This window comes from Oncorhynchus clarkii, chromosome 13 (genome assembly GCF_045791955.1).
Source record: "Oncorhynchus clarkii lewisi isolate Uvic-CL-2024 chromosome 13, UVic_Ocla_1.0, whole genome shotgun sequence".
Classification (NCBI taxonomy): Eukaryota; Metazoa; Chordata; class Actinopteri; order Salmoniformes; family Salmonidae; genus Oncorhynchus; species Oncorhynchus clarkii.
The window spans coordinates 23,593,814-23,612,587 of record NC_092159.1 but is presented as its reverse complement, the minus strand read 5'-3'; the positions used below and the strand labels follow the sequence as shown (position 1 = coordinate 23,612,587).

Below are 18,774 nucleotides of genomic sequence, written 5' to 3'. Positions count from 1 at the left end.
GGGAGAAAAAAGCTGAGATTGAGTATCGGGAGGGAGAGCGAGCGAGCGAGAGGAAGATTGATGGGGGGAATAAAATGGCAAGGGGGAGGTAGTGACTGAAGTTAAGAGGCAGAGCAGGGGGAAAGTGTCTGAATTCTAGTGGGGGATTGAATTGAGGTAGAGGAGAGATTGATTTCAAGAAAAGACACAACATGAGACGTAAACTCAGCAAAAAATAAATAAACGTCCCTTTTTCAGGACCCTGTCTTTCAAAGATGATTCGGGTTTAAACTAGAGGTCGAACGATTAATCGGAATGGCCGATTTTAATTAGGGCCGATTTCAAGTTTTCATAACAATCGGAAATTTTTGGGCGGCGATTTATTATTATTAAAAAATATATATAATAAAAAATGTTTTACCTTTATTTAGCTAGGAAAGTCAGTTAACACATTCTTATTTTCAATGACGGCCTAGGAACGGTGGGTTTAACTGCCTTGTTCAGGGGCAGAACGACAGATTTTCACCTTGTCAGCTTGGGGGATCCAATCTTGCAACCTTACAGTTAACTAGTCCAACGCAATAACGACCTGCCTCTCTCTCGTTCCACTCCACAAGGAGACTGCCTGTTACGCGAATGCAGTAAGTTGCTAGCTAGCATTAAACTTATCTTATAAAAAAAACTATCAATCATAATCACTAGTTAACTACACATGGTTGATGATATTACTAGATATTATCTAGCGTGTCCTGCGTTGCATATAATCTGACTGAGCATACAAGCATACAAGTATCTAAGTATCTGACTGAGCCACAGTAGGCAGAAGCAGGCGCGTAAACATTCATTCAAACAGCACTTTCGTGCGTTTTGCCAGCAGCTCTTCGTTGTGCGTCAAAGCATTGCGCTGTTTATGACTTCAAGCCTATCAACTCCCGAGATGAGGCTGGTGTAACCAAAGTGAAATGTCTAGCTAGTTAGCACTCGCTAATAGCATTTCAAATGTCACTCACTCTGAGCCTTCCAGTAGTTGTTCCCCTTTCTCTGCATGGGTAACGCTGCTTCGATGGTGGCTGTTGTCGTTGTGTTGCTGGTTCGAGGCCAGGTAGGAGCAAGGAGCGGGACGGAAAGCTATACTGGTATAATGGTATAGAGGGAAATAGTCCTATAATTCCTATAATAACTACAACCTAAAACTTCTTACCTGGGAATGTTGAAGACTCATGTTAAAAGGAACCACCAGCTTTTATATGTTCTCATGTTCTGTGCAAGGAACTGAAACGTTAGCTTTCTTACATAGCACATATTGCACTTTTACTTTCATCTCCAACACTTTGTTTTTGCATTATTTCATTATTTATTTGAGGCTAGATTGATTTTATTGATGTATTATATTGAGTTAAAATAAGTGTTCATTCAGTATTGTTGTAATGGTCATTATTACAAATAAAAAATGGCAGATTTAATCGGTATCGGCTTTTTTTGGGTCCTCCAATAATCGGTATCGGTATCGGCGTTGAAAAATCATAATCGGTCGACCTCTAGTTTAAACACTATTTCCCATGCTTGTTCAATCAACCATAAACAATTAATGAACATGCACCTGTGGAACAGTCACGAACAGCTTACAGACAGTAGGCAATTAAGGTCACAGTAATGAAAATTTAGGACACTAAAGATGCCTTTCTACTGACTCTGAAAAACTCCAAAAGAAACATGCCCAGGGTCCCTGCTCATCTGCGTGACTGTGCCTTAGGCATGCTGCAAGGAGGCATGAGGACTGCAGATGTGCCAGGGCAATAAATTGCAATGTCCGTACTGTGAGACGCCTAAGACGGCACTACAGGGAGACTGGGTGGGCAACTGATCGTCCTCAGTGGCAGCCCACATGTAACAACACCTGCACAGGATCGGTACAGCCGAACATCACACCTGCAGGACAGGTACAGGATGGCAACAACAACTGCCCGAGTTGCACCAGGAATGCACAATCCCTCCATCAGTGCTGATGACTGTCCGCAATAGGCTGTGAGAGGCTGGACTGAGGGCTTGTAGGCCTGTTGTAAGGCAGGTGGGCACAAACCCACTGTCGCTGGACCAGACAGGACTGGCAAAAAGTGCTCTTCACTGACGAGCCACAGTTTTGTCTCACCAGGGTTGATGGTCGGATTCGTGTTTATTTTCAAAGGAAAGAGCGTTACACCGAGGTCTGGGGCCATGTGTCACAGCATCATCAGACTGAGATTGCCTGCAATGACAACAATCTCAACGCTTTGCGTTACAGGGAAGACATCCTCCTTCCTCCCTCATGTGGTACCCTTCCTGCAGGCTCATCCTGACATGACAATGTCACCAGCCATACTGCTCGTTCTGTGCGTGATTTCCTGCAAGACAGGAATGTCAGTGTTCTGCCATGGCCAGCGACGAGCCCGGATCTCAATCCCATTGATCAGGTCTGGGACCTTTATTTATTTATTTATTTGACCTTTTATTTAAATCGGCAAGTCAGTTAAGAACAAATTCTTGTTCAGGGGCAGAACGACAGATTTGTACCATGTCAGCTCTGGGATTTGAACTCGCAACCTTTCGGTTACTTGTCCAATACTCTAACCGCTGGGCTACCCTGCCGCCCCGACCTGTTGGATCGGAGGGTGAGGACTAGGCCCATTCCCCCCAGAAATGTCCGGGAACTTGCAGATGCCTTGGTGGAAGAGTGGACTAACATCTCACAGCAAGAACTGGCAAATCTGGTGCAGTCCATGAGGAGGAGATGCACTGCAGTACTTAATGCAGCTGGTGGCTACACCAGATACTGTTACTTTTGATTTTGAACCCCCCCTGTTAGTCACACGTCTGTGGAACTTGTTCAGTTTGTCTCAGTTGTTGAATCTTGTTATGATCATAGAAATACAGTTGTACTCGAAAGTTTACATACACTTAGGTTGGAGTCATTCAAATTTCTTGTTAAGAAACTATAGTTTTTGCAAGTCGGTTAGAACATCTACTGTGTGCGTGACACAAGTAATTTTTCCAACAATTGTTTACAGACAAACGCCTGAAGGTACCATGTTCATCTGTACAAACAATAGTACGCAAGTATAAACACCATGGGTCCAAGCAGCCGTCATACCGCTCAGGAAGGAGACGTGTTCTGTCTCCTAGAGATGAATGTACTTTGGTGCAAAAAGTGCAAATCAATCCCAGAACAACGGCAAAGGACCTTGTGAAGATGCTGGAGGAAACGTGTACAAACTTATCTATAGCCACAGAAAAATTTGTCTTATATCAACAACCTGAAAGGCTGTTTAGCAAGGAAGAAGCCACTGATCTAAAACCGCAATAAAAAAAGCCAGACTACGATTTGCAACTGCACATTGGGAGAAAGATCGTACTTTTTGGAGAAATGTCCTCTGGTCTGATGAAACAAAAATAGAACTGTTTGGCCATAATGACCAACTTTATGTTTGGAGGAAAAGGGGGAGCCTTGCAAGTCAAAGAACACCATCCCAACCGTGAAGCACGGGGGTGGCAGCATCATGTTGTGGGGGTGCTTTGCTGCAGGAGGGGCTGGTGCACTTCAGATAATAATGTCTTCATGAGGAAGGAAAATTTGGGTCTTCCAAATGGACAATGACCCCAAGCATACTTGCAAACAAAGTTGTGGAAAAATGGCTTAAGGACAACAAAGTCAAGGTATTGGAGTGGCCATCACAAAGCCCTGACCTCAATCCCATAGAAAAGTTGTGGGCAGAACTTAAAGCGTGTGCGAGCAAGGAGGCCTACAAACCTGACTCAGTTACACCAGCTCTGTCCGGAGCTATTTCACCCTATTTAAAGGCAATGCTACCAAATACTAATTGAGTGCATGTAAACGTCTGACCCACTGGGAATGTGATGAAAGAAATAAAAGCTGAAATTAATCATTCTCTCTACTATTATTCTGACATTTCACAATCTTCAAATAAAGTGGTGATCCTAATTTACCTAAAACAGGGAAGTTTTACTAGGATTAAATTTCAGACAAATACTGACAATTTCTAAGGTTTAAATACAGTTTAAGTCAGAAGTTTACACATGTTAAGTTTGCTGAAAATAAACGCAGTTGACAGTGAGAAGACATTTCTTTTTTTTGCTAAGTTTATATTATGGATGGAGGGAAACCGTGGCAGAGGAGATCAGGCTCCCCCACCCTGCGATATCTTTGATTCGCTCTGCTGCTGCGCATATGGCTGAGTCAGTTTAACATTCCATTCTTTAACGTGTAGGCATTTTCCACTCTTAACCAGAACTTCTTGCTGAAATAGTTGAGCCTTGTCGGTGAAGACACAAATTCCAGTATTAGTTACTTAGTCACTGGTTCTAATATCTGCCATCTCCCTGTTTTTTATCGTCAGGGTGGCAGTAGAAGTGGTGTCCACCAAGACCTCGGCCGACGTCCTCTGGAAGGACGGCCGTATGGAGACCCTCATCCGCTCCAATGACCTCATCCCCATCCAGCACCTCGACAACCATGAGTTTTGCCCCGGAGACTTTGTTGTCGACAAACGACGTAAGTAGCTAGCGCACTTCACTCGCCTTCAGGCCTTGTACAGTGCATTTGGAAATTAATCCAACTTTTTCCACATTTTGTTACGTTACAGCCTTATTCTAAAATTGATTAAATAGTTTCCCCCCCTTATCAATCCACACACACTACCCCATAATGGCAAAGCAAGAACAGGTTTTTAGACATTTTTGCAAATGTATAAAACATTCAACTGAAATATCACGTTTCCATAATTATTCAGACTTTTTTTCAGAATTTACTTTTGTTGAAGCACCTTTGGCAGCGATTGCAGCCTCGATTCTTCTTGGGTATGATGCTACAAGCTTGGCACACCTGTATTTGCAGAGTTTCTCCCATTTCTTCTCTGCAGATCCTCTCAAGCTCTGTCAGGTTGGATGGGGAGCGTTGCTGCACAGGTATTTTCAGGCTCTGGCTGGGCCACTTAAGGACATTGAGGCTTGTCCTGAAGCCTGTCCTGCGTTGTCATGTTAGAAGGTGAACCTTCACCCCAGTCTGAGGTCCTGAGCGCTCTGGTGCAGGTTTTCATCAAGGATCTCTTTGTACTTTGTTCCGTTCTTTTGGAGTTTGCCAAAAGGCACCTAAAGACTCTGACCATGAGAAACTAGATTCTCTGGTCTGATGAAACGAAGGTTGAACTTGTTGGCCTGAATGCCCAGCGTCACATCTGGAGGGAACCTGGCACCATCCCTACAGTGAAGTGTGGTGGCAGCATCATGCAGTGAGGATGTTTTTTAGCGCCAGGCACATAGACTGGTCAGGATCGAGGCAAAGATAAAAGGAGCAAAGTACAGAGAGATCCTTGATGAAAACCTGCTCCAGAGGACTCAGTTCCTCAGACTGGAAGGTTCACCTTCCAACAGGATAATGACTCTAAGCACACAGCCAAGACAACGCAGGAGTGGCTTCGGGAAAAGCCTCTAAATGTACTTGTTGCGTCATACCCAAAAAGACTTAAGCTTTAGTCGCTGCCGAAGGTGCTTCAACAAAGTACTGTTTTTAAAGGGTCTGAATACTTACGCAAATGTGATATTTCAGTTTATTACATTTTTTTGCTAACATTTCTCACTACATTTCTACTACTATCAGCTTTTATAAGCGGTTTAGCAAAAAATGTACACTACCATTCAAAAGTTTGGGGTCACTTAGAAATGTCCTTGTTTTTGAAAGAAAAACACTTATTTTTTGGGTCCATTTAAAATAACTTCAAATTGACCAGAAATGCATTAGACTTTGCTAATGTTGTAAATTACTATTGTAGCTATGCAACGAGGGAGCTATTTATCAGGTTGGCTTTCTTACTTGGTGTCCTTGGTGAAACTTTTGTGCCTCAGGTCAGAGAGTAAACTTCAGCTCTGTCTTTGTGTGTGTGTCTGTCTCTCTGTATGTGTGTCTGTCTGTCTCTCTCTGTGTGGTCACACAGCCCAAGCTCCTACGGACCCGGGCGTGTACGGGGTCATCCAGTCGGGCGACCACAAAGGCAGGACGTGTGCTGTGAAGTGGATCAAACTCAACGCCTCCAGCGACGACGTGGAGGTCAGTCTGCTGGGCATTGTGGGTCGGCTTGTGTCGCCGGGGGAACCACAACCTTTTTTAATTTTTTTTAAAATGTATTCCATTAATAGCTCTATAGAAGTTGAATTTGGGCAAATCAGAAATGACTCTTCCAATTGAGCCTATTCCACATATCGTGCGCTACTTTGGGCCAAAGCAATAGCCCCATGGTCCTATTGCTCTGCTCAAAAACAGTGCACTATACAGGGTGGCTTCTAGTGTCATTTGAGCTGCATGGTGTCAGTAATGGATGGTGGTTTTGTTTGTTTAGGTCACAGGAGAAGAGGAGGATGTTAGTGTGTACGACATCGCCGACCACCCAGACTTCCACTTCCGTACCACTGATATCGTCATCAGGATAGGGAACTCTGAGAACGGGCGGAATACGGAGTGCGAGAACGATGTACGTTCAAAAAATGTCTTTCATTTTGGTTGTTGACATGTTAGTAGTTTTCCCCGTAGCTCTTGGAGTGTTCTTTGCCGGTCCACGTTGTACAGATGCTTTGGCCTGGTTACAGATCCACCATAGTTACTAAAAGCGTGCTCTGAAAGGAAATATCATCCAGTACGGTACTATCGTGTAGAAAGAGTATTTTCACATACTGTTTTTTCATCTTTTTTTTTTTGACTTGTCCAGACGTCAGTAGGTCAGGTCTTCAGAGTGGATGTGAGCAGCAAGGTGGAGGTGGTGTGGGCCGACAACTCCATTACCATCGTCCTACCACAGGTACTCATGGTAATTGTAGTCTTTCTGTCCCTCACATGCGGTAGTTGTAGTGGTCGCTGATCGGTGGCTTTGTTAGTTTCTGTTAAGGTTCTGTTGGCTTGTGTTCACTATGTCAATGAAGTGTGCTACTGCTGTACCTTGCTCAGGTTTCTGTTCATGCTAATTGTGTTCATGCTAATTATCTTTTCAATCTGAATGTGTGTTGCAGATAGCATGCTGCCCTTTTAAAAATGTTATTCTATAACGACATTTTGATATTGACACAAAAAAGCACTTAATGAATGTTAGCAATGATTAATGATTGCGTATAAACGCTGTGATTTTGTTTTTCTCTACCCCCCCCTCAATCTAGCACCTGTATAACGTGGAGTCTGAGATCGAAGAGACTGACTATGACTCTGTGGAGGAGAGCAGCAGTGGCCTGTCCACGGAGGAGTGGGAGGACGAGAGCGACAGCTGGGAGACTGACAACGGCCTGACCACCAACGAGGACGACCAGCACCCTGCCAACGACGACACCACCACCCCGGCCGCCACCCCCACCGGCTCCAGCCCCTTCATCATCCCCCCAAAGGAGGGCGGCATAGCAGGGGCCACCACCCCCACCAAGCCACCTAACTCCTCAGAGGACTTGGAGGGAGCTGGGGCTATAGTCAGCCCAGGCACCGGTGCTGGAGGAACCACCCCTGGAGCAGGAGGGGGTGATGCAGCGGAGAAGCTCCCCGGGAAAGAGAGCACGCCGCGGGGCTTCCGTGAGCTCAAAGAGGCCCTGAAGATCCTGGAGAGCCTGAAGAACATGACGGTAGAGCAGCTATGGACCGGCGGCTCGCCTACCTCGCCCACGTCCGGTGCTGTGCCCGCCGCCAACGGGACTAACGCCAACGCCGCCACTGCCATCACGCCAGAGAAACCCACCAAGGAGAAGCGCTTCCTGGATGACATCAAGAAGCTCCAGGAGAACCTGAGGAAGACCCTGGACAATGTGGCCATCGTGGAGGAGGAGCGGATGGAGGCAGTGGTGGAGGGTGGGGCAGGAGGAGGTGGGAGTACGGAGGGAGGGGAAAGAGGGGGCGAAGAAAGGCCCCAGGAGGAGGCAGCGGCGGCGAAGACTCCAGGCGCGGCGCCAGAGTGGCCCAGCGATACGCCTGTTCTGTGCCAACAGAGTGGTGGAAAGCCCGGAGTCACCTTCACCAGTGCCAAGGGAGAGGTGTTCTCTGTGCTGGAGTGGTCACCAGGTGAGGACGCAATACTGCACTTTTAGCTTGTCATTGTTTGTCTTTGTTACTGAGACATCCACTAATCTAGTAGTACAGGGAGAAGAATTCAATACCCCCAAAAATACCCTCTTTGAACATTTTAAATGCACTGGTCCATTACTTAAAATGGCCTTTTCAAATACTCACTAAATACCACAACATTTATCTGACTCCTGCCAGACACCCACACCTTTAAGAAGATGGAGTTCCAGCCGGCCGAGGCCAAGAAGTTTTTCAGCACCGTGAGGAAGGAGATGGCTCTGCTGGCCACCTCGCTGCCCGACGGCATCATGGTCAAAACCTTCGAGGACCGCATGGTATGCTCACCGACACCTGAGAAGAGAGACATTTGGAAGTGATCCGAATGTAGTCGATTACAGTCAAGTATTAAATTGCATCAGACCACTCCTCAGTGGCTAAAGTGACTCCGGTTTTGAGCTGCCAGTTTCTCTGCACTCATTAAACCCTCGACTTAAAATCTCTTCATGCTGTTATTTCTGAAGATAAGTGATGATAACTCTGAGGATGATAGTGAACATGTGCTATTCTCGTCTCTCTTCACCCCGTCCCTCTCTCTTCACAGGACCTGTTCTCAGCTCTGATCAAGGGGCCCACGCGCACCCCTTACGAGGACGGCCTGTTCCTCTTCGACATCCAGCTGCCAAACATTTACCCGTCGGTGCCGCCCCTCTTCCGCTACCTGTCACAGTGCAGCGGGCGCCTCAACCCCAACCTCTACGACAACGGCAAGGTCTGCGTCAGCCTGCTGGGCACCTGGATCGGCAAGGTAAAAGTAGACCTTTAATCCCTCACGAAAAAAGTGTGATGCTTGGTATTTTTGCTTTTTTATTAGGATCCCCATTAGCGATTGCAAAAGGAGCAGCTACTCTTCCCGGGGCCCACACAAAACATGAAACATGACATAATACAGAACATCAAGGATAGAACTACAACAATAAAAAGGCACACAGCCTACATATCGATACCAATACACACACACAAACTATCAAGGTCAAATACTTAGACCACCCATTACCTTCCCCTAGACTGTTACTAGACCACCCATTACCTTCCCTTTGACTGTTATTAGACCACCCATTACCTTCCATTTGACTGTTATTAGACCACCCATTACCTTTGACTGTTATTAGACCACCCATTACCTTCCCCTAGACTGTTATTAGACCACCCATTACCTTCCCCTAGACTGTTATTAGACCACCCATTACCTTCCCCTAGACTGTTATTAGACCACCCATTACCTTCCCCTAGACTGTTATTAGACCACCCATTACCTTCCCATTGACTGTTATTAGACCACCCATTACCTTCCCTTTGACTGTTATTAGACCACCCCATTACCTTCCCCTAGACTGTTCTTAGACCACTGTTGGTAAAATTATGATTAAATGACTGAACAAATCATTTTAAATGGAACTGTAACTAAGTAAAACTTATTCTCTGTTTTATTATATCTGATTAACAATATGAGTTCATAAGAAGGGATTGTGAGACACGGACAAGGAGTAATTAAAGTTAATGAACACCATTTCAACTAGGAAGAAACTAATGGGTTGTGGACTGAAAACAGATAAGGTCGTTAGCCTATGGTTGAACCTACAGAAACTTAGCTCTGGGGTTTTTAGATAAGACAGTGAGTGCATTCCTAGGTTTTCTGTTAATTAGAACTGTCAGCTCAGTGGTGATCGATAATGTTGAGGGGTCAAAAGTTACCTGGGAGTGTGTTAGTAAGTTAGAAGGAACTTTTCACCTCACTTTGTCCCGGTCAAGAGGAGGGGATTCTGTAAAAGCAATGAAATGACGTCATGATCTGTATATAAACTGTTGCTCGTGGTTAAGTAGCAGCGCGCTCAGAGAATAAATTATGTTACCTATTATTGAAAGACTGGTCTATTTTATGCAAACAAGAATCTTAAAAATTCTCATAAAATAGATTAAGGGTTTTCATTTAATGAAAGCACATTGGCATAATTAAATTACAGTAACAACCACCCATTACCATCCCATTGACTGTTATTAGACCACCCATTACCTTCCCCTTGACTGTTATTAGACCACCTTCCCATTGACTGTTATTAGACCACCCATTACCTTCCCTCTGACTGTTCTTAGACCACCCATTACCTTCCCCTTGACTGTTCTTAGACCACCCATTACCTTCCCCTTGACTGTTCTTAGACCACCCATTACCTTCCCTCTGACTGTTCTTAGACCACCCATTACCTTCCCTCTGACTGTTCTTAGACTACCCATTACCTTCCCTCTGACTGTTCTTAGACCACCCATTACCTTCCCTTTTGTCTTTAAAAAAAATATTATTTTGAACATGAGCTGCTTGTATAAAATGTGCCTCACACTGTCTTTCCTGTTTATCAATCCTCAGGGTACAGAGAGGTGGACCAGCAAGTCTAGCCTGCTGCAAGTGCTTATCTCCATCCAAGGCAAGTCTAAACTGATCTCACTAGACCTATTCTTAGTCTCACGCAGTATTGATTCACCCCCCCCCCCCCCCCCCACCTCGTCCAGAATTTCTCATTACCAGTCAGGTTTGGGTCCTTTAGCCCCCCCCCCGTTGTCTTCCCTGCAACAGAAGTGTATGTTTTATTCATGCCGTTCATTTGCTCATGTCTGCTTCGGCTACAGTGAGTGTCACACACATCACCCTCTGACAAGACCGTTGTGGTTTAACTGCCTCACCTTCCTATCAGTAATTTTCACCTCAGGATTTAGGAGACAATTATAGGATTTGCAGCTATCTCAAACTATGCTGATAGGCTTATTCAGGTTAATCCACGAAAGGCTAAATACATTTGAGTTGTCAAAGGTGTTTGTGGTTAACCAAAGTTTGAGTCTTTAAGTACACTAGAATGAAGAGTTAATGTGTGAATGTCTTTGATTTCTAAGGTATTTGGGTCCTTTGTTGTTTTTATCTCAATATCAAATAATTTCTGGTTAACAATTAAGTACCTTACTGTGTTTTGTTTTAAATTAAAATGGTCAAAAAGGAAACAAATAGCTTCTTAGCAAATAGCAATTTCTTGAGCAAGATTTTCGCTCGGACTGTCTGGAATTGGTCTGAGTGGGGAGGGAAAAACTAGCTGTTATTGGCAGAGGTTTGGAATTCTCTTATTGGTCTATTACCTAATTTACCGGGATGCATGGCACCTAGTACCATACCCTGTTCAAAGGCACTTCAATCGTTTGTCTTGCCCATTCACCCTCTGAACGGAACACATCCACAATCCATGTGTCAAGGCTTAGAATTCCTTCTTTAACCTGTCTCCTCCCCTTCGTCTACACTGTTTTGGAAGTGGATTTAACAAAGTGACGTCATTAAGCGATCATAGCTTTCACCTGGTCCGTCTTGTTATGGACATTTGTATAGTTGCTGTATATAAAATGCAGGACAATCCTGTTTTTGACTGCACCGGGCCTTTTTTTACTACTTCCTTGTGTGTCTAGAATAATCTAAAGAGTGTGTGTGTGTGTGTGTCTCTCCCAGGCCTGATCCTGGTCAACGAGCCCTACTACAATGAGGCAGGTTTCGACAGCGACCGGGGCCTGCAGGAGGGCTATGAGAACAGTCGCTGCTACAACGAGATGACTCTCATCAAGACGGTGCAGTCCATGACCCAGCTGCTGCAGACACCCATAGAGGTCGGGATACAGTCTGATCTGATTTACCTAGAGTCAATCTGTTTCTGTGTAGATTTTCGTATATGATTTGGTTGTATTTGTGTGAATACAAAATGCAGTGAAAGTTCTCCCCAAAAACATATGGACGGTTTTTGTGTGCTGATAGTTGCTGTACAAATTTAACCTGTAAGTCAAAGTGCCAAAGACGCATTTCAATTTTCGGAAGATTTAAGAAAACGTTTCTTATTACTGGATGAGTTGGGGACAAATGGCAGGTGGTGATGGATAGTTATACACTGCTCAAAAAAATAAAGGGAACACTTAAACAACACAATGTAACTCCAAGTCAATCACACTTCTGTGAAATCAAACTGTCCACCTAGGAAGCAACACTGATTGACAATAAATTTCACATGTTGTTGTGCAAATGGAATAGACAACGGGTGGAAATTATCGGCAATTAGCAAGACACCCCCAATAAAGGAGTGGTTCTGCAGGTGGCGACCACAGACCACTTCTCAGTTCCTATGCTTCCTGGCTGATGTTTTGGTCACTTTTGAATGCTGGCGGTGCTTTCACTCTAGTGGTAGCATGAGACGCATGAGTCTACAACCCACACAAGTGGCTCAGGTAGTGCAGCTCATCCAGGATGGCACATCAATGAGAGCTGTGGCAAGAAGGTTTGCTGTGTCTGTCAGCGTAGTGTCTAGAGCATAGAGGCGCTACCAGGAGACAGGCCAGTACATCAGGAGATGTGGAGGAGGCCGTAGGAGGGCAACAACCCAGCAGCAGGACCGCTACCTCCGCCTTTGTGCAAGGAGGAGCAGGAGCACTGCCAGAGCCCTGCAAAATGACCTCCAGCAGGCCACAAATGTGCATGTGTCTGCTCAAAAGGTCAGAAACAGACTCCATGAGGGTGGTATGAGGGCCCGACGTCCACAGGTGGGGGTTGTGCTTACAGCCCAACACCGTGCAGGACGTTTGGCATTTGCCAGAGAACACCAAGATTGGCAAATTCGTCACTGGCGCCCTGTGCTCTTCACAGATGAAAGCAGGTTCACACTGAGCACATGTAGTGTGCGTTAGTGTGAGTCTGTAGACGCCGTGGAGAAAGTTCTGCTGCCTGCAACATCCTCCAGCATGACCGGTCAGTCAGTCATGGTGTGGGGTGGCATTTCTTTGGGGGCCGCACAGGCCTCCATGTGCTCGCCAGAGGTAGCCTGACTGCCATTAGGTACCGAGATGAGATCCTCAGACCCCTTGTGATACCATATGCTGGTGCGGTTGGCCCTGGGTTCCTCCTAATGCAAGACAATGCTAGACCTCATGTGGCTGGAGTCTGTCAGCAGTCCCTGCAAGAGGAAGGCATTGATGCTATGGACTGGCCCGCCCGTTCCCCAGACCTGAATCCAATTGAGCACATCTGGGACATCATGTCTCGCTCCATCCACCAAAGCCACATTGCACCACAGACTGTCCAGGAGTTGGCGGATGCTTTAGTCCAGGTCTGGGAGGAGATTCATCAGGAGACCATCCGCCACCTCGTCAGGAGCATGCCCAGGCGTTGTAGGGAGGTCATACAGGCACGTGGAGGCCACACACACTACTTAGACTTGTTTTACGGACATTACATCAAAGTTGGTTCAGCCTGTAGTGTGGTTTTCCACTTTAATTTTGACTGTGACTCCAAATCCAGACCTCCATGGGTTGATAAATTTGATTTCCATTGATCATTTTTTTGTGATTTTGTTGTCAGCACATTCAACTATGTAAAGAAAAAAGTATTTAATAAGAATATTTCATTCATTCAGATCTAGGATGTGTTATTTTAGTGTCCCTTTTATTTTTTTGAGCAGTGTAGTTGGGTGGTTGTCATGGTGCTGCGGTAGAGGTCTGTAAATATTGTACATATTTATGTTTTTTTTTTTTTTTTTCATATCTTGTGTTTTTGAGGCACGAATTTGCAGGTTAACTCTTTTTGGCTAGCTAGCTAGCTGCCGTGTGTTTTTATTGGGGAAAATGCGTCTGGAAGTTACCAGCTTTTTTTTTCACCCGGCTGCCAGTTCATGATCTTTTGAACATAATTTGAGGAGTTGCCTGACGCTCAATAGGAATGGGAGATGGAGGCATACAGCTGTGCTGAGGCAGAGGGTTGGTCGTGAGGAAGACTGGCTACTATTCTTAACTCTGTGTGGTGAGTTTTTGGCGCCCAGTGCTGCTGAGGTATCAACCTAGTGGGTGCAACACAAAGTGGAAGAGGTCCAGTGGCTAAAAGACCCTCCATCACCATCCCTCCACTCAAGCTGTGAACCGACCCTCTCCATCTTCAGACTAAAGACTTGGCCCCTATTGGTTGACCTGTCATGATATATTGCTTGTTTGTTTTTGCTCTTGAAGCGCTTCGAGATTCTTTGAAAAGCCTTGTAGAAGTTTAATAAATTATTCTTATAGGTTATGATTCAGATCATGGGAATATTGAGCCATAATGATTTATCTTTTGTCTGTTTCCAAACAGGTGTTCCAGCAGGAGATCCGGCAGCACTTCACCTCTAGCGGCTGGCGCCTGGTGCACCGCCTGGAGGCCTGGCTGGAGCTCCACGAGCTAGCCGAGAGGGGACCTCCGCCAAGGCCATCCCGGGACAGGCCTCCCTCAGTGGGGCCTCTAGACGAGACGCTCCCCTTGGATCTTCTGGCCCACAGCACCCCCAACAAGCCCCAGGGCACCGGGGATGAAGAGCTGGAGGACTCTGGCCTGAGCCTCTCCACCACCGCCGCCTCCCAGCAGGAGCTCAGCCAGAACTTGGACTGCGACGGCGCCGTCTTGGCCAGTGAGGTGGCCGGGGCGAGCGTGGTGGTCTCCGGGTCTGTTAGGGGGGCCACCTCGGACTCTGCGGGCGGCAGCCAGCCGGCGGTGCGACCAAAGAAGCGCAGGAAGAGCTACCGGAGCTTCCTCCCCGAGCGGAGCGGCTACCCGGACATTGGCTTCCCCCTCTTTCCTCTCTCCAAGGGCTTTGTGAAGAGCGTGCGCAGTGTGCTGCTGCAGTACCGGGCCGCCCTGGCCGCCACCCCCATCCCCGACCACATAGAGGACAAGTGACTCCCCCAACGCCTACCACCTCAAAGCCCACACTCCAAAAGCTGCACTGTGCCCCCAATGATTTCCCAAATAGCCCCCCGTACGCTCTGTTCCCCCTTGCCCAACTGCTGCCCAGTGCCCCTGCCCCTCAGCCATCTATCTAGTGCACTCTTGCCCCCTCCTCCCCTTCCTCAGACCACTAGAAGTTAACTGGGTGTATGTGGATTTTTCCATCAGTGTCCAGGGGCCAGACAGAGGCCAGATGTGAAGGGAGAGGAGTGGGAGTGTCTTATGGGGATCTAAGCCACGGACCATAAGCTCCCTCCCTCCATATTGGACCCTCTGAGCTCTCATGCACACACAGACAAGGAGCGAGAGCCTCGACTGGAAGGCAGCGCCACACGTCTGCCCCTCGTGGACCCTCCTAGGCCCTGACGGACGAGGAAGGAGAGGAGGAGAGATGCAGAGCTGGTTTGATTTAAAAAAATAAGAAAAAGAAAGAAAAAGTGCCATTGATTGCATCGTCTATAGTTACTGTAAGGGGAAGTGGAAGTACCTGAAGAGACATTATTTGTGAATTGCCGCCACAAATTCAATTTCTTAGCACAAATTAAAATATTACTCCGCCGTGTTAATTGGATCTAAACTAAACGGAGACTGTTACAGTGGCCATGGCGTCCTGGAATCTGCAGGGTCAACCTGGACAGATTCTCAAAGCTGGGTTTTCTCTGAACTACATTTCCCAGTATGCCTGGCTCCTTTAACCCTGGCGGCAACCCTTAGCACTGCTCCTGTGCCCTGTTACCACCCTGCACTCTCCAATCAACAGACAATCTCGGCAGGTCTGGGCACCTTTTGACACGCTGACGTATTGAGTTTCTTTTTAATGTGGATGTTGCTGGTTGTTTGCTTTTTGCCCTTCTCCTCTCGCTCTTTCTCGACTTTAGAGACACACCCCCAATCTGAATGTTATTAACTGCCCACCTACAACCGCTTCACTCTGCTATGTCCTTGTTGGTTTCCTCGCCAATCGCTCGCACCAAAACATGTCGTTGCAGAAACACTTGAGTGACAAGTTTACATACTAATCACTACTTCTGGATGTTATATACACTATTAGGCCCTATGGTATATACCCTGAGCAGAGACTTGGCTCTAGAATAGAGGAGTGACACAGAACTATATGACCTTACCTCTAGGTGAGGTCAAATGAGCTCTTTAATATCTTTGACTGTAGAAAGTTTCCATTCTAAGACTTGATAACTTTCTGACACTGTACAGACTTTTTTTTTTTTTTAGTTATGTCACCCAAGTCGCTCTTAAGACTCAACTTGACATATTTTTTTTTCCTTCTACAAGGGATCAAGGCTAGGTTGAAAATGCACAGTTTAAGAACCACGTTTGAAAATAAACACATTCATTGGACCAGCGCAGCTGCTGATTCGACAGGATTGGCATTGAAAACGTGACCAGCGGTCAGGAAATGAAGTGAAGTGACTGTAGATCATTTGAAAAAAAAGTTTAAATGAATAGAATGACAGTAAAACAATTATCCTGTGTGTTTGTTGAGTAGTTAGCTGAAATTCACAACGGTTGTGTTTTATTTCCACCCTTGATGGCTAACTTTCTGTACTGCTGACATTCACTTCCGTTCATTTTCTGTCTGGCGCTGGTCCGATGAACGTTTTTATTTTCTACCACTTCTCCGTGGAATTATTACGTTGTCTTAACCTTCTCCATGTTCAAGGTAGTAATGTTTTTCCTTCCTTGCAGCTGTCATTGACCCTTTAGAGTCACTTAAAGGCTGGTCGTTCACAATGGTCCTCCAGAGCTATCCCACAATCCTCTCTTCTGCTCACTCATTGGGCTACTACTAGAAGCGGGAGCCACAACCGTGAACTTGACACGAGTTTTAAAAAACGCTATCCATTCCATCACTAAATGAGTCTTCTCTCATCTCAACATGTTGCCTTACTTGAATTGTTCTTCTTAGTATATTATCAGACCCTATGTACAGAGCTGCTTGTTACCCCCGCCTGATACCCACTACATTCACCCCATTCCAGTGTTCTGAGGTCGGCCCTCTAACATCAGATCTGGGGTCGGTTTTCCCTGGACTTGTGCTTAATTTAACAATTCGGAGGTAGGAAAAATGTATAAAATGAATAATAAATGAAACAAAATAACTGATCCCAGATCTGCTTTGACAATGGCAACTTCAGCCCACAAGTTGAATGGTCAAGTTACACAGCTTCAGCCTCTGTATTCCAGTGTTACTCTCAACTGCGGTTTGTTTGGGGATGGAGTTTGATTGGAGTTTGTAGACAGAGATTGAGTGTGGATGCAGAAGATTTTGAGGAGCTTGTATTTGGTTTTGTTCTTGCCCTTTGCCTTGAGCATGATGGAGTGTCACTGTTTGTCCCCAAGATTGGAGTGGTATCCCGTTCTTTCATTTCCCCAGTTCAAAGGGTGAATGATGCACTTTTGACAACATGGCCTCTGGCATAGTCATGCTTGTACTTTGTGATATTACTTTTATGTTTCTTTAAATTATTGCCAGTTTGTTTATACTTGCTTGAAAAATGGTTGTGTTCTATTTATTAACACAGGGAACTTTTCTCTGTATGGCCACCAGGAGTAAGTGTTTCCATTCATTGTGTTCGCCGAAGAATGAAAGAAGCCTGGTCCCAGACCTGTATGTTCTTTGACCAACTCCTTTGGCTAGTAGTTGATTTTAAAGCACAAACAGATTTAGGATAAAGTGTTAAAAGGAGTACTGTGAAAGAAAGTGCAGCGATTTAACGCCATCTGGTTCTTATACAGCCTGGTCCCAAATCTGTTTGTGCGGTCTTTGCCGAGTTGGCAAGAATGCACAAACAGATCTGGAACTGGGCTAGTTCTGATAGTGCTTCCTTGGTTATTTGAACCGTCGTTGTTTACATCCATGACATCCATCTGAAATATATTATGCTCTTGTTTTTTGCCAGATATTCTGTTGGTCCATTCCCCTTGTGCTTACCGGTGAACTGAAAATGAGGGCGTTGGCTCGTCTTTTTGCTTGAACAAAGACGCTAAATGCTTAGTGTTTATGAGTGTGTGAAACAGTACAAAATGCCATTTGTAAATGATTGAGTGCAAAGCGTGAGACAAACTGATTATTGTAAAGAAGAAAAGAATAGGTGAATGGGATTTTTTTAATTATTATTTTTCTCCTTCCACCTTAAAAAAAGATATTTAAAATCCTGTACCATGCATGGCAATCAGGCTTCCATTGCTTCTCTTCCTCCTTGACTTTTTTTTATTTTGCTTCCTGTACAGTAAGAAGGATGTTCCTTTTGCTTCCCCATTTTAGGCTGCAGTCCTTGTAGCGTAGCAGCCTTGGTTGGTTCCCGCCAACCTTCTCCTGTGTTTGCAACCATAGATCTCTCTCTCGCTCATGCACTTGTTTCTCCACTATTGCAAAAACAGAAAAAAAAATGTGAAGCCAGGTCTCGAGAAAAAACATGAAGGATTTCAAGCACATGAAGTTATGTACAATTTTCTGTGTATGTTTATATTCAGACATTCATTACTGCGAGAGATTTCCAGCCAAAGCATGTAACATGTTGCTTTAAGCCTTGAACGGACACAAGACTTGACTGTACGATGTGAACATTTCCACAGTGGCCTGTATTGGTAAACTAATAAACTTATGATTTTTAGCCTGATCCCTCTGTACAGAAGTCATGACTATACTATAAATGCATATATTTAACAAACTTGAGCTCTGTAAGTGGTCATGAGAACGCTTGGGACATAAGTATACATTTGCAGGTTTTTCTTTCTTGATTTGTCATTTTTTACAGTTCCTTTCATTAAGTTTGAAGACTTGTTTTTAAAGTGATGTATTAAACTTTGCAAGCAGTACCATGGTTACAAGTTGTCGCTTGTGGTGGATTGAATTTGGTTGTACAGTAGAGTTGTG

General features: G+C 45.3%; 1 protein-coding gene across 3 annotated transcripts in view; it reads left to right on the top strand.

Moving 5' to 3' along the window:
- LOC139424656 ((E3-independent) E2 ubiquitin-conjugating enzyme UBE2O-like) overlaps positions 1 to 18,725 on the top strand; it is a 46,686-nt gene extending 27,961 nt beyond the window's left edge. The window contains exons 9-18 of one of the 3 annotated variants that reach the window (XM_071176702.1): positions 4,371 to 4,525; positions 5,964 to 6,076; positions 6,366 to 6,497; positions 6,732 to 6,821; positions 7,174 to 8,056; positions 8,258 to 8,394; positions 8,661 to 8,864; positions 10,482 to 10,539; positions 11,601 to 11,755; positions 14,250 to 18,725. In XM_071176702.1, the coding sequence (XP_071032803.1) occupies positions 4,371 to 4,525; positions 5,964 to 6,076; positions 6,366 to 6,497; positions 6,732 to 6,821; positions 7,174 to 8,056; positions 8,258 to 8,394; positions 8,661 to 8,864; positions 10,482 to 10,539; positions 11,601 to 11,755; positions 14,250 to 14,831 (2,509 nt within the window). In that variant the 3' untranslated portion in view covers positions 14,832 to 18,725. Of the gene's footprint in view, positions 1 to 4,370; positions 4,526 to 5,963; positions 6,077 to 6,365; positions 6,498 to 6,731; positions 6,831 to 7,173; positions 8,057 to 8,257; positions 8,395 to 8,660; positions 8,865 to 10,481; positions 10,540 to 11,600; positions 11,756 to 14,249 lie in introns of all 3 variants that reach the window. The other 2 variants (XM_071176703.1, XM_071176701.1) reach the window with 2 other exon arrangements.
- Positions 18,726 to 18,774: the final 49 nt, after the last annotated feature.